At 39.3% G+C, this 27,819-nt stretch overlaps 1 protein-coding gene across 4 annotated transcripts in view; it reads right to left on the bottom strand.

The window, feature by feature from the left end:
- Window positions 1–23,777, bottom strand: part of CAPRIN2 (caprin family member 2) — a 42,116-nt gene extending 18,339 nt beyond the window's left edge. For 3 of the 4 annotated variants that reach the window (XM_062570102.1, XM_062570074.1, XM_062570085.1), the window contains exons 1-13: window positions 23,522–23,777; window positions 21,528–21,590; window positions 17,745–17,831; window positions 15,488–15,726; window positions 14,032–14,114; window positions 11,859–12,023; window positions 11,316–11,359; window positions 9,093–9,938; window positions 3,885–4,016; window positions 3,598–3,685; window positions 2,843–2,898; window positions 2,089–2,196; window positions 346–456 (exon numbers count right to left, since the gene is read on the bottom strand). In XM_062570102.1, the coding sequence (XP_062426086.1) occupies window positions 346–456; window positions 2,089–2,196; window positions 2,843–2,898; window positions 3,598–3,685; window positions 3,885–4,016; window positions 9,093–9,938; window positions 11,316–11,359; window positions 11,859–12,023; window positions 14,032–14,114; window positions 15,488–15,726; window positions 17,745–17,831; window positions 21,528–21,590; window positions 23,522–23,767 (2,268 nt within the window). In that variant the 5' untranslated portion in view covers window positions 23,768–23,777. The remainder of the gene's footprint in view (window positions 1–345; window positions 457–2,088; window positions 2,197–2,842; window positions 2,899–3,597; window positions 3,686–3,884; window positions 4,017–9,092; window positions 9,939–11,315; window positions 11,360–11,858; window positions 12,024–14,031; window positions 14,115–15,487; window positions 15,727–17,744; window positions 17,832–21,527; window positions 21,591–23,521) is intronic. The other variant, XM_062570093.1, reaches the window with a different exon arrangement.
- Between the last annotated feature and the right edge of the window lie 4,042 nt (window positions 23,778–27,819).

The following is a 27,819-nucleotide window of genomic DNA, read 5'->3' as shown; positions in this document are numbered from 1 at the left end:
GGAAGGTAATCCCTTCTGGATAATATTGAGTGACTTCTGTCTCTTCTCAAAGGAAAAATCAAGAATGTTTCCAAGGTTTGAGTTTTTCCTCCAACTTAGTAAGTTACAACTCACATTAAAAACAGAGCGGAGCTGTCCAAATAAAATATTAACCAGCATTAAAACTCATCTATGCAAGTGACAAAATGAAGTGTTTCAGATACAAGCACACTGTAGGAATCACAGTTAAAAAGGACTGGTAAGGATTTCTACACATTTTAGCAGCCAATATATTTACTTTACCTGTATTAGGCTATCCCACAGTATCAATAATATCTGGACAGCAAGTTACTTGTGACAGCTCACCTGGGTAATTTCAATCTTTTTGGGCATCAGTGGCTCAGAAATACGTGAGCTTGTCTGATACAGTGGCTGGGAAGTATATTTCTCAGTCTCTTGAGAAAGCGATGCTGATGCCTGAAAGAAGCCATACACATGCCAGCTATAAGAAACATTGCAGAAAGCACAATATTCTGGTAAAGCTATAACATTACCAGTGTATGACTTGAAACAAGTGGATTTTAAGAAACCAAAGCAAACATGTTAGGTCCAAAGCATACCAAGCAGTCATCTTAGCCAATTGCTCCAAGTAATTGGCTTTAGATTACCCTTCCTATGTAACAGGTTGTAAAGCTGACCTTTTGAAATCAGTTAATTCTAAGAACTCTAGATTGCTTCAAGCAATTCAGTGAAGTCTGACACACCTACTGCACTGAATTAAATTGAAACATGTGTCTGATATTAAGCTTCTGGCAAGTTTTGTTTAACAAGGCTTCAGACCTAAACTTGAGCAGGCAACTTCTGCAAAACCTGCGTGTATTGTTCAACTCACACCTGTAAGGTTAAGTTTTGAAGAGTTGTTTATACTTGTTTAAATTTGTTTATAGTTCAGCCTATGGCTGAAGACTACCAATATTATTCTTACCATGTACACCATCCCAGATATTTCAGTCAGACCTGCACTTGCATACAAGGGGAGTGCAGTGTCAGCATGGAACACTTTTCCTGGTTGTGCTGGAATCGAGCTATGCTTTTAGTACTGTCCACAATCCTCCTGCTGCTTGCGGAAGAGAAAGCTATCACATCTCAAAGCCAAGGTACCAGAAAAGGGCCTGGTACAAATAACCTGAATTCCAAACACTAAACTAGCAAAAAACTGACATTCTATTAAATCAAGAGTCCTATACTATAGGATAGTAGATCTGGATACATATGAACAGCAAAGTTTAATCTCTTAACACAAGAAATCCGATGTCACTGGAAGTAACAAGCTGTCAAGAACGAGGTCAAAAAAGCTGATCAAAAGGTAGCAACACAGCACAGTCTTAACAGGTGTAGATTTGAATACATGTAGGATTTACTTCTTATCCTTTACGTTATGTACAGTATACTGCTGTGAGTACATCAAGAAACACCAGAAAAATGCAAACATTTCCCCCATTATAACCTACATCCTACATATTAGAGTCCAGTGGGAAAGACTATACTGCTTCTTGAACACACAGTTCAGCAAGAATTCTTCAGTAAGACTGCAGCGTTCCCCAGAAGCATGAATTGAAACAGTATTTTCAGTTGTAACAATATACTTGAATGCCAGCTGCAGTATTTCTTCAACTCCCAGCATTCCTTCAACTACTGTTTGAGAGAACAGTCTTATACAGTTTATACCAAAAAAATCATTTTTGACAATATGTAAAATGTGGTCTCTATCTTGTCATTAGAGGAGATATATTGTGCTAATCAAATCAAGCATGTTGCTCACACGTTCTCACAAAAACACATGCAACACTTTCTAGCCTGCATCTTTCATTCTACACCACCCCCACTTCACAGGACAAACTACTCACTTCACAACATTCATGCACTATCAGGAAAGACTTTTCAATTCATCCTGAAGTATTACAGGACAGAAGACACACTGTCACTGTTATTTGTGCTCTATTCTTGTGCACTGAGCAAGTACAGTTACTTAGAAGCAGCAGCACCACAACTTCTAGTGGGGGATGGCTATCTCAAATCTGAATGCCAATGAACCTCAGGAAATACTACCTGTGGTGTCTGTGGTGTCAGATCTTCAGTTTCAGAGCCAGAGAGTGTCTGATCAGCAGATGCTAGGGAAGTATTTGAACCATGCAGTGTCATGGGAGAAGCAGCAGCCTTGCAAGAAGAGAAGCTTGAGATAAGGATTTTGAAAAGCTGTCTGGAATATTTAATCAAGACTCATATCTGAGGTGTAAATGAACAAAATCTACATCTCAGTGATTCAGGAGCTAGCAAACCTACATGCCTTGGCCAGTTAGTCTTTACATTTCTTAGAAATTCTTACTAGTGGCAAGTAAACCTATTTAAAAGGCAATGTAGTAAAACATGAGCACAACAGTTAAGGTTCACTTTCAACTATGGTAAGTTGAAGTTTGAGACCTTGCATCTTTGCCACAAGTGAGACATGAACAAAACCAAAATAGAAGTGCATTATCTGGAAAAGCAGCATGTTATCCAGCACACCGTTAACTACAACTCAAATCTACAGACTAAATATTAAAACAATTCCAGTACATCTCCTCCATGCTGTTTTGCTTCAAGAAATAAATTCACTTCTGCTATGAGAAAATGCAATCAATCCTGTCAGCATTTGAATGATCTTAGACTTGCAAGATACTAAAACTCAAGTTATACAGAATGTTAAAAACACAGTATCTCATTTTTTTTTCTCTTATCAGTAAGTCTGTTACCAGCAAGTAACTTCTATATTATTTTCTGGCTACCACTTTGCCTCTTCAGGGCAGCCTTAACTTCAACTTACTTGGAGTGGCTGTTGAAGGAAATCACTTTGACTTGGCAGTTTTTGTTCTTTTGAAGCTATAAAAAAACAGTGTATTAGTCAAGCAACTTTTCTTTTAAGTTCAAAAACACTATATATAGTTTCAACAAACTTTTTAAAAGCAATGTGTATGAAGATGTGTACTGTTTTTATAGTCTATGCACTGCAGGTGTTTGGACTTTATTCAGCACCACTGAAATACCTGCCATTTTTTGAAATATTTTCAAGTGTGTGTATTCAGTGACAGAACTATTGACATTAAGACAGAGATAATCAGTTTCGAGGTAAAACAGAAGGAATTAAACATTTAATAAACTTAAGTCTTTTACAGCTTAAGTTCCATATTGGCAGTTTCTTATCATAGCCTACTATAGAAAATTTTAGCTAAATACCTGCCCTTTATCCTGAGGTCATTCATGGTTTGTATTTGTTTATGCCACATCTAGACAGATTTGGTACACAAGAATAGCATTCCCATTCTGCAGGTGGGTAGATCAGATGCATATGCCAGTGATTATACAAGAACTAAATTCCCAGAAAAATGAATCAGCTTGAACTATCCCAAGCAGCATTTTAAACAGATAAGTGTGTCTCAAGCTGCTTTTATTACATCAGACACTGGTATTGCTAATTAGACAAGCCTTTTTCCCCATTTGGCCTAGTGATCTACAGCCCAAGCAAAACTTGTTGGTATTTGCAAAAACTTACAGACAACTTACACTTAGGATATTACCTACCTACAGGACTACTTGCTGGAGTAACTGAAGTTTGTTGGGATGAACCAATGGCACTTGGTGAAGCTTTATCAAAATCCAGAATGGACTCCTTAAAAAAAAAAATATATCATCTGGGGAAAATATTAAGTTCCAGATACAAATGAAACGTCCTCATTTGACAAGATGCTGTTAACTAAGTACAAGTAGATCCCTTTATCCAGTGCACACATGCATTCTCAGCACTACATTAGGCATCAGACCTAGGCATCAGAGCTTTGTGCTACACCACCACCAGGGTGAACACATACTTGCATGAAGTTGTAAGTCCCCTGTATCTGAGTCATCAGATCTTGAAGCTTTTCCCTTCTTAGTACTGGATCCTTTGGAAGTGTTGAAGTAGAGCAAAATTCTGCAGCTGGCTGATGTACAGGTTTAGGCACCTAACAGAGAAAAAGGATATTAAAAATAATGCTGGAAGGAAGACAAGTTGCCTTATCCAATATAGTTCCAGAGCAAGTTGATGCCTGACACCACAGACCAAGGAATTCTGCATTGTTATTGACATTTCCTGAAATCAAGCTTTCACTTCATAACACCCAGATTACTGTTAGAGCCACAGAATTACTTGTTTTCTTATAATCAAATGACTTAAGGCAATAAGATATCTGCATTTAGTGCTAAATTAAGCACCTCCATTTAAAGAATCTCTCATTTGAGGGCCAGGACAAACTTAAAACTGCACTACTCAAAGTTTAACACATACTTCCTCCTAGTAGAGCCTGTGCTAGTAAGTACAGATCTCTTACTAGGACAGCATTTCCAGAGGTTCTGAAGAAACTGCACTCAAAAGATACATCACAAGCAAGTTAACTCAGCATTACAAATAAGCACTTGCATTTAGGAGCTAGATACTTTCAACGCACCAACTCTTGAAAGAAGTGACAAACTTTGAAATTTGGCATGAAACCTGTACCTGCAGCCTTCATGGGAGCCTAACATGGTTGTTAAGCATAGGCTTCTGCTTTAATAAGTGTTTCAGGCGGTCCTTAAGAATTCATCCCAACTGATTCTTCACCTTTAAGGGGGAACACTTCATTAGAAAACAGATGAGTCTAAAGTACCAGTAGGTCAAGATAGACTCCTTAAAAAGTCCTGTTATTCACAGAGCAACAATAATGCAAGACTGCTCTAGATAGTCTAACATGCATGCACTGTATGGAAAGCAAAGGCATATCTGTCTTTCTAATAGGAGGCTGCCATTTCAATACATTGTATAATAATATTCAAGTTTCGCAATGACTAAGTCACTGCAAAAGATACAGCAGAAAAGTACCTGTCAGGATATTCTGATTATCAAGCTGGATTCCAAACCAGTTGAAATGCTCTACTTCATCCAATTTTAAGCTAACAAGCTCAGAAATGCATCACCCCAGCATTTCTTCAACAATTATCTGAAACTAATTGCTAGCACTTGCAGAAATTCCTGTAACATGCAGAAGAGGCTTGCAGGGTTTAGTGAGCTTCACAAAGCATAATGTGTGTACATGCAGCACTGCATTAGCTCTGAATGAGCCTAGTTCCAATAACTATGTGGCACACGATAACTACATGTTGAGCTGTGAGAAATTTGGCTATTGTGTTCTAGAGCTAGAAGGGTAATACAAACAGGCACTCTTCCAAGTATGCTGTTCTAATTAGGATTTCTGATTCATAAAAAGTAGCTTTTAGTACTGACTGAACACAGGTTTATATTGCTGCAAAGTTTCCTATAGCAACAGAAACTAAAGCCATTAGGGATCTAGGTCCAGGACAGAAGTTATGGTTAAATAACTTGAAGTTATCAGTTCATTACAAGGAATATGAGTATTCCTGTCCATTACTTTACTAGCCCTCACTTACAGGCACAAGTAATCTTAAGATACTTGCTGTCATAAGCCTATTACACAAGCTGCTTGACAAATGCAGCTCTTCTCGCTGCTGTTTATTAAGATGCAAGTCACCAAACACATTGTATGTTTGCAACTGGTAACAAGAAACTTCTCACCTTTAAGTCATCTAATGAGGTTAAGTCCTGCAGTGTCCAAAGCTATTGTCCACTAGCTACCTAAGCTGGGCTTAGCACATTAAACACATCAAGTAAAACCAACAGTCTCAAAGGGACAGAAGTAGAAAAAAAAAGACCATCATTGACAATGATAAATGAGGCATCCAACTTTGTCTGTGCTACTTGTTATAGTGATCTCCTTCCCAGATACTCCTGAGATCATGCTGTATGCCATTATGCTCATAACTATTTCAACCAGAAGAGCCATACAGGGTTACACACACATCATGGCAGTAAGCCAGCACTGAAACACACCACCCCGCCTGACACTGTCAAAGTTGCTTTGTTTCCTTCGTGTATTTAAATTTACTAACCAGAAGTAGCTGTAGTGCCCTTACGCAATATGAATTTCTTGTTTTGCTACTGCTTCAACTTAGATGCACAAAATTAAAATACTTAGGATAAGTACAATATAGAATACATATGAAAAAGCATTAGGAAGTTAATTGAGTACAGGTTTTGTGCCTTCATGAAAGATGATGCTTGGAAAAAAGAGCACGTATTTAAGTATTCTTCAGAGGTTTCTAAACTGAAGTTTTTCTAGGCTAGGATTAGATACTTCTGGAAATAATTACAGACTAGCAGCAGATTATTCCATAGAGTTTAGTAGCCTAGTAGTCCAGCTCACATTAAATTTAATGTTTGCTGATATTATATGTTAAACACTAGTGCTTCATTCAAGTTAGAGCTTGTACACAGCACTGATACATGTTTCAGTGATTTACTATTGTGATAAATTAAATCTTAACTTTGACACTATGCATTCAGCTAGTGAACCTATTTTGATTTACTTACAGCAGTTGCCTAACACCTGGGAATCTCCAGAGAGCTAAGAAAAGCAGCTGAAATACCTGTAATTTGCTTTTAGATTTGCTAAACCAGTTCAAACAGATAACACTGGTCAATGTACCTTGACCAGCTTTTGGCATTTTACTAATTAAAATGCCAAAGTGTCAGGTATCTGTTAAAGTTTGTTATTTTTCAGATACTGAAGGTCTATTCATACATATCAACACTATTCTACATTCCAGCTCTCTTGCATATTAGTAAAACTCCATTCTGAAACACATGCTATCATTTCTCATTAGGTTAGTCAGCTGTAGAATACTAGAGCAGCCAGAGTGGCAACATCAGAGCTGCAATCACAATGATCAACACCGCCATGTAGACAGAGCAGTTAACCTTCACATCCTACTCAGAGCAGCATTCACAGCAGGTATGGGTTAGACTTTACTGGGTAACAGCACAAAGTTTCTCAGTTTTGCTTTCACAGAAAAGGCTACAAATTCAGCCACAACCACATTTGCCTGTCCACAGTTTGCAAAAATATTTACATATGGTAACAATTTAATAGACCTGTGCATCAACTCACTGTTTTCATAAGCCCAACTTAAGTACTGGGCCTTATAGTACATTTAACTAGATGAGCATCTTTTGAGACATATTGAAACCTGGAAGTTCATTAAGAGATGTCTCAGCTCTAACAGATTTATTTCAGAGAGCTCAGTGACAGCTCCAGAGTACAGAAGAGAGAAACCTTTATCTGCCATATCTAGACCTCTGCCCAAGGTCATTTTATAGGTTCTCCCAGGGAGCAAAATGAAGCCAGCTGTAGAACTCCACTGCCTCCTCTTGCCTTTACTTATGTGAAGCAAAAGTTTCATTATCCAAAACAGTTTAAAATCTTGACTTAATTATATTCTCTCTCTCTCTCTCTCTCTATATATATATATGTACACACACACACAGAGCTCATAAATCAACCTGAATACCTAGCATTACCTAAGACTTAAGAAAACTGGTTGTAGGAACCAATGAAGTTGACAAATACACTACATCCTTTTAATTGTTCAGTATGCTTTTGATGTTAAAATTTCACAAAAAAAGCTACTAAGCAAAAATAAAGCCAGCTGATGTTTTAATAGTGTACTTTAACAGAAGATTTCCCATGTAGGTCAAAGTTTTGAATACTTAAGATAGTATGCTGCATTTACTTCATTCAGCAAATCAACTTCTAAGCAACTTCATATTCCATCATTTGATTTAGTTTGATTTGGCTGACTTTCACACCTGTACATTACTATGAAGGTTCCTAGGCAGCTTGCATGTTTCTCCAACTGACTGCAGCCCCTCCTTTTTCCTTACTGCAAAGCTTTGTCCACCACTTAAGCCATCCATCTTTTCATCCTATACAAAATAAGAGGCCCATCTCATTAGGAAGTGTCTTGTATTTAAGCTTTGTAAATTAATCTGAACATCATAAACTCAAGGCATCTTAAAATGCTTAGGGAAGATAGTTCCAGCTATAGTAGGACCATGCATAGTTAGGCACCCAACATCTACTTGTGCTTAGAGTTGCTTAGTATGGAAGAACCAGGTTTTGGACCAGTATCACCACCACCACCACCAGTGGACACATGATTCTAGTTAGCTTCAAGTAGAGATGAAATCAAGCAGGAACACCTCACTCCCATTTTGATACCCAGTGCTGCATGTTACCCACTCTTTTTATTTCCTGATCAACAACCTTCTGTTTGCGCTCCCGCCTCTAGATACAAAAACATCAGTTTCAGTTACGTGAAGTTTATTGACAGAATTTAAGTTTAATCATTTGCTATGGAGTGAATTGATTTGTTTTCTTGCAGAAACAAGGCAGTAGTGTTGGCAGCTTTCACTGCATGAGTTTAATTGCCCTAACTCTAGATTAAGTGCTGCTCTTGAGGACACAACCGAACTCAGCTTTGCTCACCATTTTCATGGCACCAGAGCTGTAGCTACCTGAGTACAGATAGCTCCTCTTTACATTACCTTTGCTTTCCTGGCAGTCTGTTTTATCTGCAAGCCCTGCAACAGCTACATTTTACATTTCTAATACTATGCTATTGTTAGAACCTCGAGGACAGCACTATGGTTTATGCATTCATCTGGAAATACATATTTAAGCCCCTGTACAGTTAGTGTTGCTTGATCTAGATGTTAGCTCTTTAGAATTAGCAGCTATTTTAAAAGCCTAAAAATTACTGAAATGCTATTTGTATGCAGTCACAGACAAAGTATTTGATCCCTAGATGAGTCATACCTGCTTTGTAGTGATAACACCAGACAGAGCCAATAGTTGGGGATAAGCTAAGTTCATTCTTCTCTGCCTTATGCATAAAGCAGTTATTCAAGGCTCAAAAGCAGGAATACTGCATGATGTAAGTGGCAGAGGGGACCATCTTGCTATTCAAACTTAATTCAGTTCTGACAGTTAAACTATTTCCCCAAAGCAACAATGAAAAGGAGGTCTAAGGCCTCCTTTTGTATAGGCCTACAAAAACGCACCTTATAAAGCCTCTGCTAGTATGCAGGTTTAGTCCAATACACTAGTTCCAAAAGCTTATGACAGTTAATACTACATATGCCAACTCACTTCTTTGGGTTCCATATCAAACTTCTTTGGCCCCATCTGCTCCTTTGGCCCAACACTTGCAGCTCCCCAGGACTTCGGAGGATTCTGTAACTGCTGGGATGATGCTTGCTGCTGCTTGTCAGCTGCTGCCCAGGCCTCTTGAGTTTCCTGCTTCTTTTGTTCTGGCTCCTCCCTAACACAGGCAGCCCAAGCCTTCACAGGCTCCTGCCTCTTTTGCTCTGGCTCTTCCCTAACATGCACATTCCATGATTTCACAGGCTCTTGCTTCTTTTGTTCTGGTTCCTCTCTAGTTTGGCTTACCCAAGGTTTTGAAGATTCCTGCTTTTGTTCTGGCTCTTCCTTAACTTTGGTTACCCAAGGTTTTGGAGATTCCTGCTTTTTCTGTTCCTGCTCTTCCTTAACTTTTGCTACCCATGGCTTAGGCGACTCCTGTTTCTTCTGCTCCTGCTCTTCCCTAACCTTAGCTACCCAAGGTCTGGGGGATTCCTGGTCCTCTCGAACACGTGCTACCCAGGCCTTTGGAGTTTCCTGCTTCCTTGGTTCTTCCTCTTCAACACGAGCCTCCCAGGATTTTGTAGACTCATGCTTCTGTTCCTCTTCTTTAACACGGGTTTCCCAAGGCTTTGGAGACTCCGCTCTTTTTAGTTCCTGCTGCCTAACACGAGATTCCCAAGGCTTTAAGGTCTCTCGTTTCTGCTTCTGATCCTGCTCTTCAATATCAACAAGCATTTCCCAGGACTTTGGAGGTTCTTGCTTTCTAGCACACTCTGCTTCCCAAGATTTGGGCTCTTCCGGCTTCTTCTTGACAGAGTACTCTGCTTCAGGCAAATAACGCCTGTTGAGAAACTATATAGACCAAAGAAACTTAATGGCTCCCAAGAAAACATTTTGCTGCTACAATTCAGGTCAGTTAAGTTAGGTCACCCAGCTACTGAAAGTTTCTGGTCAAAAGCAGAACCTAGACAGTTTAAGTACTAGCTGTAGATACTATGCAGACAGTCATAGCTTTATTTTACAACATTGCGGTCACTTTTTTCTTGGCATGCCAGAAGAATATGAAAGAGTCCTGAATAGCAAAAGTGAAACATGCCACACCTGAGCGAGCCTATGATCCTTATTCTATGTCCTAACTGACATTCATAAGCAGTGTCATTTCAAGTTCATTTGCAATTTTTGTGAAGGCAATTCTCACACCAAATAACATCTAAAGTGCTGTAGTACTATTAGCAGCTGTTCTTCTGATAAAGTAGCAGCACCGCCTCCCCCAGAATCTTTGACCCTTTGGAACTCCAGTAACCAAATATAGCCAGCCCTCCTTGTTCTTAATAAGAGTTTAAGTCACCAGATCTCAGTTAGTACAACTGGATTGAACTCCAGTCTGTGCTTATTCTCAATAAGTCTGGTAGCTCCATTATAAGATGTTCTAGTTTTCTCAGGTTATTACTTTCCATAAACAGGAAGTAAATATCTAAAGTGCACACTGTAGAAGACTTATTGGCTGTGATTTTTCTGACAAGTCACCAGAAAAAAAAGCCCTTAAGTCATAGTGTTACAGTAAATTACAAAAGCCTGTTTTAAAGTACTCCCTCTAGTGAGATATCTGGGAAATAGTGATTCTATATTAAGTATCAGCATATCTACTTCCCAAAGTACACCCATCTTCCCTTTTGGGCTACACCTAATAGCTTTTAGGATATTGTCAGTTGAAGCTTGTGTACTTTAACTCAAGAGTTTGAAGGGCTGTTTAAGTAAGTCTATACACCCTTGTGCACACAACATTCTGTCTAGGGAACGCTACTCTTCTGACAGATCAGTAAGGTCTACGTCATTCTCAACTCTACCAGTATTAAGTCTACTGCAGTAAGTTCAGCTTTTAGAGACAGCTCTAGTAGATGTTTATTTTCTCTATACTGTAGTAAATAGAAAAAAGAAAATCAGTATTTTTGGTTAAAGGCTGATGCTTTGGTTTCTTCAGTGACATGCTCCAGCACACTAAAGTACTGCATTGTTTCACACAGTCCCTCCTGATTTACCCACAAGTACCTCTGAGAAACCATAAATTCTGGTTAGAAACAGAAATGCAACTAAGTCTTTAATACTTATGTGAGGCAAAACAAGTTGTTGTTCAGCCTCCCTTTTGAAGTTTAAGAAAAGGACTACAGAAGTGCTGTTAAGCTTGGTAAGTAACAACACTAAAGGAAAGCAGTTAGTGGATTATCTTACCTCTTGTGGCTGTATTTCAGACTTCATAAGCTCCATAAGGGATTCTAGAGAAAGGATGTTAATTTGTTTCAACTGATCAGATGCAAAGATGTAAATTAAACACAATACTAAGTCTAATTCAATTAAAATAGTAATACCAGTTGCTAAATCAGATATTCTGAAAGCTCAGCTTGTCATTCAAAATGAGATTAGACAAGCTTCGTTCAATTAGGTTTTTACACTTGAATTTTAGAGTTAGACATTTTGAAGTATCCATAATTTGATTATTGTAATATATAATACTCCTTACACCAAGCATTTCTCACAGCTTCAACAGAGGTTTATTCAAAAGGCACACACCAACCCTATTATTACTATCATCAGTAAGATTGTTTTCTTTGTTAGTCAGAACAGAGTTGCAAGCCTTTCAGGTTCAGTTTTAGTTACTGTATTGCAAGTGAGCTATAGCAGAGGATTAGACTTAGCATGAAGCTATGCAAAGTCAATGATCAGTTCAAGCTTATCCCAACATTAAAACAGAAATTGAACCCTAAAATATTCCACCTGATTCTTTGACAGACTCTCCTTTTGACATCTGCCTTGTCCTCTCAGATTTTCTATTTACTTCTTCTTCCAATTCTTTTACTGGCACAGTGGTGCGAGGAGTCGGAATACTTTCAAAGTAACCAGAGTCTAGCAGTTTGGATAACAGGTCCTTCATGTGTTTATCTGAAGAGCAAAAAATCCATTGAGTTAAGATATGAAAGCTTCCGATTAAGTATTCAGATTACAGGTCTGACTCCTTACTTCCTCCCTTTGGATAAAGGGCAACTTCAATTTCTCAGGTCTTGTTGAGTTACAGCAGTCAAAGATTTAGTTAAGGATCTGTTAGATTGCTTTATATATTATAGCAGAAGGCACCTTTGCAATGCAGAGGTAAGACTGCAGCTTGTGCTTAAAAGCACACACTAGGACAGCATTAACAACATAGGACCATGTTGTTTCCCACTTAGAAAGTAATTTGTTTTCCATCTATATATTAACCAGTGTCGATACTAAGAGCCGACTGTACGAACTACAGTGTGGGTAAAGCTAACCAAAGTCACTACGGAACTGCCCCACAAACCTCTTACTGGTGGAATGGTGTGTTTAAAGAAGAAAGGTTAAGAATGGCAAAAGTGACCAGGGGAAAATGATTATGCCCCAGACTGAGTTTAATCATCTGAAGTTTAAAAATCAAGTAGAGTTGACATGTACAAAAAGCTTCACTGTGTATTCCTCCAGATCAGGACTGTGCAGTTTTTCCTCTCTATGCAAAAAAGAGAGGAGAGGTGCCAGAGGCAGGGCAGTCTTGAGACCAGGATGCATATTCACCGGTGAAAGATCAATCCATCCCAACAGCAAACCAAACTAAATGAACAAAAAACCTGGAGTTTGAGACTGATAAAGTTGTCTTTCAAGACAATGAAAGCTGGTAAGAAACCATAATGGCTTTACCCAAAGAAAGTTCAGTCAGCTCAGAACAGGAAGCAAGACAGTCACTAGAAGTAGGATAGAGATAATGGCATAATAGTCACAGTAGTAGTTTAGATTATAGCCAGAAAAAAAAAAAAAAAAAAAAAAAAAAAAAACACGGAGCCCAGGATACCTAGGCAACTGTTTGTTCATGTCAACAGAAATGAGACAAAAATCCACCAGCTCATAGCTTTACAAGGCCAGCTTGCACTTTGTCTAAAGCTGTATGAAAAGAGCAATGTTAACATTTAGTTGTCAGTTTGACTCTCCGTATGTGGAAGTTGGATAGGGTACATTAGTGCTCTGGTTTAACAGTTTCAAAGCTACTGACAGTGAAAAAAGAAAGATTACTGCCACACAGCCATTATAAGACTAGAATAAACAGCACAAGCAAAGTCTGCTTGCAATGGGAAAGACAACACAAACTGAATAAGCTGTTCCCCCCAGATAAGATCTAAGCAGGAAGGAAAAGCTCAAGAAACTAGAATGGAAATACATTCTCTGTGTATGTCAGTTTACAAGCAAGCTTTTTAAAACAAAAGAAATCAGAAGGAAGAAAATATGTAGAGTCCTATAGATCTGAGTGTTCTTGAGAAATGAAGACATTTCCAACAGGTCAAAGTGAGACTGCACTGTGGATGATTACAGATCACAGCAAGCATCATTAATGTCTCTACCCTCACTGTGGTGTCTTCACACTGCAGTCAGGAATTCCAGGTTCCTACCCATTGTCCACAAGATGAGAATCTTCAGGGCTAGGGACTTTTAGTTCTGGGGCCACTGAAGCTTCCTAATGCACAAAAGTTTACTGACCTAAGCATTTCATGATTGAGAACAGTGCTCCAGACTTAACTATCTGCACAGAGCTACCCAAAGTTTCCCTCTCCTGGTTCTGTAAGGTATTAGTAAATCAAAAGCTGATCCATTATCTTCACTAGTCCTAAAAGGAACTAGGCACCAGAGGTGCTAGCACATCAGTAATCACAAGAGAAAGTGGATCCCTTTCCCAGGGGAAGATCATTACTGCAGAACAGTTACTGGACCTGTACTTAAAGTAGAATTTAGAACAAATAGCTGCTCAGCCTTGGAGAGCTGAGTTACACACACACCATTTAAGAGCTCAAGTCAGTAGACTATGTCCATGTTAATTTGTTTTAATATGTTAAAACAGCACTCAAATTTCAAGTTTTAGAAGCAAATTTTTCCTAGATGAGACACTTACATGTAGTTCCAACCACAGGTTTCTCACTGCCTTCTAGAAGGTCCCAGAAGTAGAGAGATGATTGTTCCATCTGATCTTCAACACTTTAAATCAAACGACAACTTTACCAGATAGAATCATAGCTAAAATTTCTAGTGTTTTAGTATCCCATCACCCCCCATTTTTAGACACTAATATTTACCCTTCCAGATTAAGGTAGTACACTTGCAGACTGAATCCAGAGTCTGCTATCCTCTGCAGAAAAGGATTCATCCAGATTTCTATGTAGTCTGTGCACAATTTAATCTGGCAAGTGTAAGCTCTTCTGTTGGTAATTAAGACAGATTGAGCCTTGTACTATTCCAAATCAGACCATAAGGCTAGACTTCATTCCAGCCTTTCAATTGTCTCCCAGACAGAAAGACAATTGCTGTTTTAACAGCTAATCACTTTCAATGGATGCACACATGCAGGGGCTACCATCAGCAGTTCCTGCTATTCTGCTACTTGTTGAGAAACATTGACATAGGTCCACGACCACTCACATGCACTTAAAGCATATCATGAAGAAACTTAGTGACTTAAAGGACATTGTATATTACACTTCCACAAAAAGTGTAAACAGAATTCTAAGCTAGAACTAGTTATTTCACTGAGATGAAAGACATCTGTTCTGTGGCTCTTTAAGTAGCCCTCCTTTAAGAGTTAATTTTTAAGGGCAAATTGAGTATATGACAAAATAAGAAACTCAGGAACATAAAACATCTTATGGACAAGTGTATTTTCATACTCAAACATGATTTATCTTGCAACTTAATGATAGCCTTTTCCATTTTTAAAATGGAATTCTTATCATACCGTTATAAAATAGACAAGTGGTCATGCTAAATATTATAGTCATACAATGAGCATGATGCCAAATTAGTATCAGCACACATTACATTTGCTGGACAATGTTACCTTTAAATGAGTGACATTTAGAGCTAAGGTATTACAAGCCTCTTCAAAGTAGTTCAAAGAATTTGACTAAAGATGAGTGTAAGAGCCTCTGCATAATACTTCATGTTTGTTCAGAAAGAAGGAACAGATCTGTATCATCAGGTATATGAAGCAGTTTTGTATTTACTATAGATCATTTCACAAACAATGGTGACCTCAGTGAAACAGCATACCCCAAGCCTTCCTCCTCTGTGGTGGCAATAGCATAGCTCTTTCCATAGAAAGATACAACATACCAGGGCTTGCATCTGTAATTTGCACAGCTAGGGTCATAATTACTGCAGATTTCTTTTAAGGCTCAGAGTATGAGGTATTCCTGCTACCTTTGCAATCTCAGACAGCTGTTAGAGCCAAGTATACTGGAACAGAATTTTAATTAGCGTCCCAAAACTTATACTTCAAGACATAGCAGTGGCTAATAGAGGACACTTACTGTGTTGTGTAGCATGCCAATTAAGACAAAAAACCTTGAACTTACCTCAAGTTCTCATTTCTTTCTGGACATGTCAGTTTTGCAAATCTTATGAGGTAGTCTAGTTCTTTAGAAGGCAAGTATATTGCACCATTCACACCACCTTTGAAATCTTTCTGAACATGCTCTTGAGTGAAGTTCTGCAACACATACTGGACCTGAAGTATTGTACGTAGCTTTTTCTTCTCTGCTTCAAGTTTCAGTAGACTCTCTCTTCGCTGAGCCTTTCTTTGGGCTTTCAGCAGCTATTTGAATAAATGAATTCAGTAAGTAAACACAATGGCCAAGTCATAGAATTCTAGATTATAAAAACACTGAATTCTAGTATTGATTATCCTACATTGATAAAAATAACTATTCACCTTGACAAGATTACAGAAGTTCCCAGTTCTTCCTTCAGATACCCAAGACCTTTGAAGCTCTTCCTCTGGCCGAGCTCCATATCTCCACTCAACTCTAAACATATAGCTTTAGTCAAGCTGAAAACTAGTGGTTTCACTCACTTTTTCAATGCCTTTAAGGTATTTAGATACAGATTATGGCATAGTATTGATTGCTAATTGCTTTATTCTAGCTACTTTCACAATTGAATGTGGAAAACAGTTTGCTACTAACACAAATAGATGATCACCTAGGCTTTGAACATTTATCACACTTAGTGATACAGAAGTTTTCAACTGCCTATTCAATTCAAAGGATGCAGCAGAATCCTACAGTTACTCCTTTATTTGTTAGCATAAGACTGAACCACTTCATTAAGCAAGCAACAACTGAAGTCATACAGATGACAAAGTTTTGTGTGTTAAGTCTATGGGAGGAGCAGTGTATCTCATATTAATAGAATTATGCAGCAGAAGCTACTCAGATAACCGTAGAATGCCTCAGTATGGTGCAGCATAAGTTTCACTGCAAGATCTGTGAAAATTCACAGCTTTCTAGAACATACCGTAAGAAACATGAGGATGCTGTTGCAAGAATTGTCCCTAATGTTTCAGTAATGAGTATGGGCTACAGAATCCATATTGGTAAGAGTGGATCCAAAATAGTTCAGCCTTAGTTTATAGCACAAGTTCAAGAACAAACATGAACTGATAGAAGCTTATGCTAGATTTGATTAGTAAACACCTAAACACCTAAAACAGGTCACAACCCTGCATTCAGTATTTTATGAACCCCTACATATGAATGTTAAGAAATATTAGATTACTTCATATTGCTTTCAAACAACATACTCAATAGCTTATGCTTAACAGACTGAGGGAACCCAAAGCAGCAACACTGCTCAAAGGACTCTGCTTACATGGTGCGGAAAACCTTGAAGCAGTACCTGGAATGTATGTATATGTGTGTGTGTGTGTGTGTGTGTGTGTATGTATATATACATACACACACACACACACACACACACACAAGAGGCCTCTCTAGCAAAATTGTTTGGGTCTCAGCCAACACTGAAGAGCCATCTACCAGCTTTTCAGAATTTTAGAAGAGAAACAATGCCAGAGCAATGACTAATCATGTTGAGGATCCTCAGCACTACCTCAGATCAGATCTCTTCATAAGTATAGCATTTGCTTGAGAACTAAGAGACTAGTTTCTTCAGCAATAAGTAAAATGCTTACATAAAAATACTGCATATTATGCTTTAAACCCTGAATGAAGTCCTAAACAAAGCTGTAAATCTATAACTTGCCATAATTAGAGACAGTTACAAAATAAGCAGCAGCAAACACCTCATGTTTTGACAAAATGTTATTGACAAATGTATTCCTTACAGAAGTCAAAGTGATTTACTGTTAACACCAGCACTTCCCCTTGCTGAAAAGGGACCATAAAAAAAATTGAGTCTGGAAGGGACCTTGGCACGTCATCTAGCACAGCCTCTAGACCAAAGCAGGGCTGCACTGAATCCAGACCAGATTGCTTAAGGTTTGTGCAGTCAGGTCTTGAAAGCATCCAAGAATAGATTCTACAGCTTCTCTAGGCAGCCTGTCCCAACACTTAATTATCCTCTTATGGGGGTACACAGTGAATAACTATTATAGAGGCCAGTGATGCACAAAGCTGTCAATATTCACTCTGCTGTAATCACTACTCTGAACAGTTTAAGTTTCCCTGAAACAGAAACATCCAACTGTTTTGCATACTGCTATATGAACATAACCATTAGAAAAGCAGCACAATCCTTTCTAAAGGGGATAAGCTTATGCATATGAATGTCACAGTGACCTTTTAACAATACAGAAAACTGCATTATACTTACATCCTGACTAAGACCTGAAAAAGTCTTCTGAAGCTCCTTGGCAAATTCTAAGTTGTGTACTACTTCATCATATTTCTCCACTGCCTCCTACAAAGGAATAGGTAAAAATGAAACACAACAGGTTCTACTGTAAAGCCATGCTGCTTAGAAATTCTCATTGAGAACTAGTTATTTAGTGGGTATTTCCATTTGAAGTTGTACTTTAAAATACGTTCCATTCTAAATTTAAAGTATCAGTTACAGATTAGAATATCATTCATCCATTGCTGCTCAAAATTCAGTACAAAGCCAGCTGCACAAATACCCTAATATTTTGCTTGCATTAGATTCTCCAGGCAGTATCTTGTACAATACTTAGTATACTTACTGTCAAAACAGGAAAGCCTACATATCAGTTATTTCATTTTCTGTTTTTCCTTTTGTTCCCACTGGCCTCAACAACAGTAAAACAGCTATTTAAAGTCAGACACTGATATGGAAGGAATACAGGAGAAAGGCAACTTCAACACAGAACATTTACTCTGGTGCTTAGTTGAGAGCATTTACAGGTAACCAATTTGTACAAACTTTAGAAAGCAGACCAGTCACACTTTCAGAAATGAGTCCCTCAAATTTCACTTCCACAAACAAAGCAATGTCTATCTTCATTTACAGCTTTAACATTTTACTCTCCAGTCTTTAAAAAGACTAAAGTAGATTACTAAAAGCATTTTGATATACAATTGAGTTTCTCCCTTTCCCCACTTAGCCTGTTCATTTTATAAGCCTCCTTGACACCTAGCAAGTGTTGGCTATCTCTCCTTGAAGATAGCAAGTGCTGTAGTTCAGGTATGATGTAAAGATATGTGCAGCATAAGGCATGCCTGGGAAGTAACAAGTTAAACAATTTGATGTTCACATGTGCTTTCCACTCAAAGAACAGTTCATAAGACCAGAAATTGTTCTAGAATGGGTCGAAAGCCTAACAAAGTTATTTCAACAAGTAAGTGGATATTAATGATGATGTGTTTCACTACTGCAATGCAAGCTAGTTACCATCCCAATACAATCTGCAACATGCAAATTCACCATCTGTGTGTTCTTAAGCAACTAGAAAACAAGCTACAGGTTCATTTGCTCTGCAGTCTGATTGTTCAGTTACTTGTGTTTGCTAATTATTTGTAGTACACTATAAACACAAATGCTATTTAACACAATGAAGTCTATTAGTTACTGTAAAGCACTCGGGTAGTTTCAAGTCATCCTCACACAACTTATGTAATTTTAAAGAACTAATTACCAAGTACTTGGGAGAATTAGGCTTTTAAGATCCTAGTGTCCACACATGTAAAACCTATCAAGAATTAACAGCAACTTATCAGGCAGAATGCAGTAATTGTATCCTTGGCCACACACACTCCAGAGTAAAGCTCAATACCTTAAAACATCAAGAATCAAGAATACAGTTTTGCTGCTCAGCTAAGCTAAAACTCAACCCACAGGAAAGCAATCGTTGTCTTTTATCATATACTCAATATTAATATTGAATAGAACAATTGAGTGACAATACTTAAAGTCTGCTCTGCCTGGAAAACAGTTAGAACACTGACAAATAGAGAACTCATCTTTGAAATAATTTTTCTCCTCCCTAAAGCAAGGTGAGCACACCCAGTAAATCTGGGAGGCATTCATCATAAGTAATTAGTTTTACCAGGATCTTGAACTAAACAAGTTGATCAGATGTGTACTTCTCCCTCTACATGAGAGGTAATGAAAAATAAATATTACATGATTAGAAGATGTAACTCTGTAGCACTGCATTATGTGCAATTAAACTTTGCATTAGGGAAGTGTAAGCCATTAAATTCTGCTCTAGTTTCAAATACTGAACTCTGCTTGGAGTTCAGTATTTGTATATGCATTAGCAAACTGCATCTCAAGATACGGAAATACTGCATTCACTCCTTTTCCAAAGCTAAAAGGGGAAGTTGGAGTGTTAGTTACTGCTGCACAGTGTCTTTCATATGCATTTCTGCCATAGTTGCCTGAACAGTTTGACTACCATTTGCAACTTCACCAGCAAGACTGAATCTTATTCTCCATTTTAGAAGTTTGAGATATTCCAGGAACTGAATTTAAGAATACCTTAAAAGTTAATCTCAGCTTGCAAGACTGAAAGACAGTAACTGAGATCTTGCCTACACAATTTATAAAGTTGATTGCAAAAGCATGTAGCAACATTAAGTACAACAGAATCCTTTACTCCCTCTTTATTTTCCACTTATATTTATTTCACTTTCAGTGGATAGATTTCCATAGTCCAAAGGGTCTACTAAAGATAAATTAATTTGGAGTAGCTTTAAAATATGCTGAAGACAAGTCAAGCTTCTACAGGAAGAACACTGCTCAATACTGTCACTTTAATTTGTTTTCAACACCTAGGATCTAATCCCAACAGCAGACTCTAGCCGATCCATTTCCACATTTAGTCAGAATCCTTTAGTGGAACTAAAAGGTCATCACTCTGCTGCAAACCATCAGATTTAATTCATTCTACTTCTGCATTTACAAGGGCAAGAGACTACATCAGATTTAGCAGTGAAGTGTTAAATGATCATTTACTCTACTAGGTCTACTCCGCTTTTAATATTAAGCTATAATTTCCCCTCTTAACACATTTATGACTAGTTTTCATTTACAAGCAACTCTGAGCAAAAAAATAATATTTGTTCTCTCAAACTACCACACACTGAAATAAAGCTAACAGTCAATGAAACATTTATATTTCATCAGCAGGATGAGAACTCTTTAAAGTGTCAATGCCCTTTATCACATGATTCAACTTTAAGGTGTCTGTAAAGTACATTAAAAGACATGACTTCTCATATGACCAAAGTGACAAGCTAAGAGCCTCATTTAAATGCTTTGAGTTATGAAAAATGAAGCATAGGTGCTAAAGAAATGCTAGCTTTCATATTATAGAAAGTTAGTTTGTTCTATAATCCATTTTAGTCCAAGACATGGGAAAAAAATACTGTTTTAATATCTGCTTAGTACCATTTCTGAAGCAAGTTTAAGCTAGCTTCATGAAACCTATCATATCTGATGAGTAGTATTCTTACATTTTGGCATTCCAAATTATAGCTGTTGTAGGTACAAAATGGGCATATTATTCTGGCACCATATCAGAGTAATAGCGACTCTCAGCCATCTAAAGGCAGTGCTGGAAGAACAAGCGAATAGCCCCAAGGACCCCTCAATACCTAAACTCCTCTATCAGAGAAGCTTTTAGATCCTGTACAGATTAGGTCAGAGTCTTTCGTCTACTAATACGAGATGTTGATGGATGACACTTTAACAGCTATCCATAACTGACAGCACTGCACAGCTAGCAGGCCATTTGAAATAACACCTCTTGATGAAGTCAGGAGGATTAGCTACCTCAGAATTCTTGAGGTCTGTGTTTGAACATTGCAATGCCATGCAGATAAATTGCATATGGATACCTCATCAAGAAACAGGCACAGGAGCACTGAAGCTGGAAGTCTATAGAGTAAGCATAAACAAGACCTTTTATTACTTCATTAACATGAAAGTTTGAAGCAGGAGACTTTGTGGGCTCACCACTCAGCTCAACTACCAATAATTTATCTGTATGTTTTGTGAAAGACACTGCTGAAAGTCAGCAGGCATAGGTTCTGAGAAGCTATTTCAGTATCCCCTTCAGCAACCTATCCTTTGACATGCCCAAAGGTGTCAAGCCCATCCCCTACCCAACAAAGTTAAGCTGGTTATCAGGCTTACCAATTGGTCTTGATTGAGGGCCTCTCCTTTCTTTAGGCGGTCTTTGTAGTCTTCCAATTTGAGCTGGAAAACACCCAAAGTCAATTAGTTACATTGATTTGTCTGATGTGGAGAACTGGGCACAGTAAGTGAAGTTAAATACTCCTTTCCAGGACAGGTTTGCTGCTGCAGTAGGACAGAAATTGTTTCCTCTTATTTTCAGGAGGAAGGAACATCACAAAGTCAAAGGCGTAGCAGTACTTCGTCCACCTCAGACTCAAGGCTACCTACTTCCCTTTCATACCTTTGATCTTTCACTTCTTGCTTTCTGCCTTTCTCTCATTTCAGGAGGTACTAACACATTGACTCTGGATCCTTAAGAGTCCCAAACATTTCCAGCATTAATCTTGAATAATCCTACTTAACTTTTCACAGCATCCCTTGCAAAAAATCCAGCTTCAGTTATATCAGAATTTTATTGCACCATCTCCTAAGGAAATGGACCAGTGTCTTTAGGGAAGAAAGAAGATTTATTTCTAATATACCGGAACAGTCTCTCAAAGCTAAAGTAAACTATGCAAAACTATGCCGTTAAAATATTATGAGCTTCTTTACACACACAGGGAAAAGAATAGAAAATTCACTGTCTTGAAGTTATATACTACTTTGTGTATCTATTCATATAGGGTTACTGACATAGTACCGATACAAATACAAGACTAGGAATACTTTGCACATATTCCAGCAAGCCACAACAGTTTGTTTGTTTTGTGAGGCCATAGTCATACACAGAAGACAATTAAAGATACTAAAAAAAAATTCACAAGGAGAAGCCTCCTTGAATAGCACTAGCACACAACTAAGTTGCTTAATCACACACACAAAAAAACCAAATTTATCCGACATTATTTGAAAGTACAGTCATGTATTAGCATGACTTAGTCCACATCTGCCATTTAGATGGGAGGCAACAGTAATACAGCCTTTCCTATATAAGATTAAGCCTGCCAATACATATGCAGAAGTGCGATCTAGTCTTTCTTCCTGTCTGAAAAGTGATAATCAAACTTTCAGATGTATACTAGAATCCACAACATATTAGAGCAATTGCTTTATTTAAATGCTTATCCAATACTGAAAGTAACAGCATAAGTTTCCTTAATTTTAGAGAAAATAACATTTTTAAAAAGCATACATATTCCTAAATTTCAGTCACTTGGGAATCTGCTGAAGAGTCTTCAAAATGCAAATGCCTTACCTGTGAGAGTCACAATAGTTTAGATGCATAATTATCATAGTACCTTTTCCACTAATACTATCTCCTCACCCCCAAAAATAGTTTAAACTAAAAAATCAGGGTAACAGCTTTTATACTGAAAGCCTCCAGAGACCTTCTAGTGAGATTTGTCTGTACTTAGAAAGGACAAGCCAAAGATTCTATATGAAGTGAAAGGCAATACATATTTAATATAATTTGGCATTTCCATAGTCAGAGTAAACACTGTTCTGATTTGTCATTTTACATATATCTCTACATCCTAATATTAAATGCATGTAATCAACAACATGAAGAGTCCTGCAGGACTAAGCTATCTCTAAAACTGGCCTAAGTTAGCTCTGATCTAATACAGTCCAAAGAAGCATCCTTGATCTTGACAAAAATTCAGACAGCTTTGCTAACTATTGGAGGTGCACTGCAAAACCAGCAGAGAACCAGTTTGTAGTTAACTAGTTCAGTATATTCTCAATTATCTGATATCATAACACTATCCTCAGTGTCAAATGCAAATAGTCTGTTTTTTCAGAAGTTTATAGAACACTTCTTTGCTATATACTGGTTCTATACACTAGACAGCACAAAAAGCCACTGGTAAGCCTGAACTGCAGCCCATACTCTTTTTAATATAATATATTTTCAAGAAGCTCTCTGCATACATATTGTAAGAGCATTTTCATTAAACATTAAGTTTACAATGGACAATTTAAATGTGCCATACCAAAGAAAAATAAGTTACCTTCTTTTTCTCAATGTTCCTGATCTTGTGTTTGAGGCAGATAAGCCCATTATCAATGTAAGTCTCATAAGCCTGGGAAGGAGAGGCTGCCGAGTTCAGAGCAGACTGCAGGGGACTAGAGGGAGGCTGGCTCTCCCCAGACGGGTTCACCTGCTGCTTGGCCGCCTTCATGCTCTTATCCTCCCCCTCCTCTGACCGGCCTGAAGGCGATGGGCGACGGAAAGGGGCTTGGGAAAGCTGCACCATTGAAATGGATAGAGCTGCAAAGAAACTACTTCCATTTAGTTTTCAGGTTAGGTATTTGTTTTAAGGTTACTCCTTTTCTTACCACATATGTACAACAATAGACCATGCCGCCACAGAACAGAGCATCAGGAAGCATTCATAACAGGATCTTTCACTTTTTCACCCTCCTTTCTTCAAAATATCTATAGCCAGAATTCTGAAGCAAGTCAAACTTTGTATTAAGTCTCTCCACCCATCCAAACACCAGAAATCCTTTACATCAGCAGAACTAGGCAGTACAGGGGATGATTCCAGAAACCCAAGTGTCCATATAAAACTAGGCTCATTTCCTGCACACATCATCCACAGGGGAAAAAACTGCAAGCAAGCAATTGCAGACTCTGCTACCAGTCTCACACCCAGGCTCCAGCCTTAAAGATTTAAGGACAGTATAGTTCAATTTACAGTTCTTCTCACTCCCATTAGTTTTATCCCTTCATGACCTTAGCAACAAACTGAACAAGCATTTAAGCTAAAAATAATTCATTTGAAAAGAGAAGATGATAGAAAAACTGCTTATTAAAGTAAGCAATAGCTGTAGACTCAGTTCCAACGGCATTATCCTCCTTGAGGAATCAGTCTTCATCTACACACCTCATCCAAAAAATGTGCTTAAACCGTGACAAGACCCAAGCTTCAGGAGGATAAAAGCTTTAACCTTGAACAGAGTTTTTTTTTTTTTTTTTTTTTTTTTGTAAGAGATGCTCTGCTACCACAATCTTTCAACTACTTGCAATGACTTCCCTCCCCCCCCCAAGCAATGACATTACATTTCTGCTTGCCCTCTAGCCACACAGGCCTGCACCGGGGCTGCAGCACGCAGCTGACATTAGCCACCCCACGGCGAGGAAAGTGGGAGGCTAAAGAGGAGAAAAAAGGAAAAAAAAATCGGCATTTTCCTAGGATGCCCGCTCAACGGCTGCCCTCGCGGCTCACCGGCGGGCGGGGAGGCCCCTTCCCCGCGCAGCACCGGGGCCAGCCCCTCACCCCGCCGGCCGCCCGCTCCTCCCCTGCGCACAGCCGCGAGGGGGAGGCGGCGCCGGGGAGGCTCCCACCGCCCCGAGCAGCGGGGACGCGGCGCCCGCCCGGGCCATTCACCTCCGCCTCCTCCCCGCCGCTGCTGCTGCTCCTCCTCCTCCCGGCGCGCTGCCGCTCCCGGCTCCGTCGCAACTGATGCGGCGGCAGCGCCGCCGCTGCGGGCGGCCCTATAACGCCTCGGCCCGCGACCCGCCCCCCCGCTCACCTCAGCGCCCGCACACGCTCGGGCCCGCCCTGGCCCCCGCCCCCCGCCTTATATAGCGACGGCGGGCCGCGGGCGGGGGGGCGGGGCCTGCCGCCGAGGTCACCGCCTGCCACCCAATCGCCGGCGCCGCCTCGCCTGCCCGTCTGCCTTCCGCGCTCTGGCCCCGCCCCGCCGCCACGCGCCCCCCTCGGCTCACGTGACGCGGAGGGGTGGGGGTCCGTTATTCGGGGCGGGGGGGACCGTTACCCGCCGGCGCGTGCGGAGGGTGGGGGTGGAGGGAGCGAGCGCACTGCGTCGCCTCGTCAAGGTCGCTGGGGGCTTCCGCGGTGGTGCCGCCTTTGAGAAAGGGCGGTTTGGATTTAGGAGCTGCGAGTGCCCCGGCTTTCCGTGCTGTGGGCATCGACCTCAGGGGGAGGCGACGTCTCTTGGAGTCGTGTGTGGGCGGGAGGCCAAAGCGACAGCCCTGGCAGGAGGGGAGCGGAGTGCCTTCCCAGCGATGGGTGTCGCACCGTGAAGGAGGGTGTGCCCTGGGATGCAGCGTTTTATCCAGGAAATTGATAACTTCCTTAGCGCCGCAAGGAGCTGTTCCTGGAAGAGCGCAGCCTCCCAAAGGGATGTAGGGCATGACATGACCCCATGCCCCGCTCTGTTCATGAGGGAGAGGTGCAGGCAGGTCCCCACAGAAACTATGACCCTCTTCCTAGTAGCGTGTATTAACGCATCCTCTCAAAGCAGTAGGCCCAGGACAGGCTGACTTCCCTCTCCAGACCACTCCAAGAACATGTCCCTCAGTGAAAGTCGATCCAGGGCTCCACCCATCCACAACGCAGGAGCCAGCTATGCCGCTTCACTAGCATCTTTTGGGTGGCCATAGGAAGCTTTAAGACATTTTGGTTCATGCCTGTTTAAGCCTAGAGAAGGGTTCTTCCAGGCCGCTACAGAGCCCCTTGAGGAGATCTACAAGACAAAAGATGTGTATGGCCTTTATAAATGCAACTCCGTCATGTAAACACTTAATAGCTAGTAAAGCATTTGAATCCACGGAATACAGACAATTAAATAATCACCAGCTTAATACATTTTTATTAACCTCTAATAATGCAGTCAGTGCTGTACACAGTATAAAAGGCTGAAAGAATAGAGAAAATAGACCTTCCCAAAGACCAGAGGATTAAGCTGAAGTATCTGAGTTGCTCTTTTTTAAGCCATTACCTCAAAAAGCAATAAATAATACAGCAAGTTCAGAAAAATTAAGAGTTTTGTAAAAATAGAGACATTTTAAAAGAGGTAATTTAAGGACAAATCGTAACGCAAGGTTTTATAGGGATTCTAAAAGGTGCTCATGGTTGGATGGATGCATGGATGAAATGACTGTACAGGAAATGATCATATAAAAGAAAGACTGCTTAAAAGCAAAAACAAACAAATGCTAAATGGTTCAAATGATGAATATTCATACAATAACTCAGAACTTGAAATCAGATTTGGCCACATAGAACCAGTTGCAGCATCCATGATCTTGCCACATCTTCTGGCTTTGTCACAAGTATTGAAATACTTTCTTTTGCTTAAATTCCTAGCTCTTAGAATCAAAGGAGTTTATGAGTCTAGTTTTCAAGACTGTGAAGAAGTGCAGAAGAATAGGACTTTGCTTGTAAAAAGATTTCAAAATATACAGTAAAGTTATTATTCAAAATTTCAAAAATTTTGAAATTCAGAGATGGCAAAGCATGAATCCTTTACTCACTTTCTTATGCTGCTACCCATAGCAGCACATGTTACAGAATATTTTTGTTCTTACAGAAATGTACATGCGTGCTTGACTTCTTGCCCTTGACTTCAACAGGACCAGTCACAGTACCTAACAAAGTCGGGCTCACTTATCCTTCCTGGATCAACAACTTATAGTGAAAGTCTTCCGAATAGATCTCTGTTCTTTGTGTGTTTTTGTACAAAGCTAGCACTGATGAGCTAGTTCCTTTCCAAGTAATTATAAAATGAATGATCAATTAATGCATATATTAATAATAAGTCATAATTAATGTGCAGACACCTGAGACTATTCCAGAAATCATAATTACGGCTGTCAAACTACATTATGGTGCACTTTCACAATAAGGAAATTGTATAAAAGAGGAAAAAAAATGAAAGGAGGATTCATACAAACCCCATATATATTTAAAATCAGAGGATAATTGAATTTCACTACGAAACAAATAGAGAGTACTTATTTGAGCCTGAGACTATTTGTACATTTAGAGTGTATATGTGTAGTCCTTACATTACTTTAAATAGCATTATTAATGTTGCAAGGTGAAGCACTTCAAAGTTAGGAAATGCCAGAATAAAGAGCAGCCTGAATTAATTTGTTTAGCTCCATTTTGCAGATCCATTATGATATCATCTTTAAGTAGATGATCATGGGTTATTTTTGCCACAGTCCTGAAGTCTTTCAGTATTCCCAGCTCAGGAATTTGTGTGTTTTATTCCAGAATCTTGAGAGGGTTGTACCTAATCATAGAAAAAAAAATCTGTTCATTTTTTTTCATGTTTCACCAGTTTTGTTCATTTCCTCCAACCTGACCTGCTTCCATCTCAGCTGTTTATCCCATTCTCATTTTCCTTGCCTTCCTATTTCTACTCCTGAATCCCAGGCTCTGTCTTTACACCCAAGTATGCATGTTATCTCAAATCACAGACCCTTCTAAGGAGCAGTATCTCCTTTACACACAGTTCCAATTCTTTGCCCAAACAGTGTCAGTTTTCTGCA

The sequence above is a fragment of the Rhea pennata genome, chromosome 1, assembly GCF_028389875.1.
Source record: "Rhea pennata isolate bPtePen1 chromosome 1, bPtePen1.pri, whole genome shotgun sequence".
Lineage (NCBI taxonomy): Eukaryota > Metazoa > Chordata > Aves > Rheiformes > Rheidae > Rhea > Rhea pennata.
This window is presented reverse-complemented; position numbering and strand designations above follow the sequence as displayed.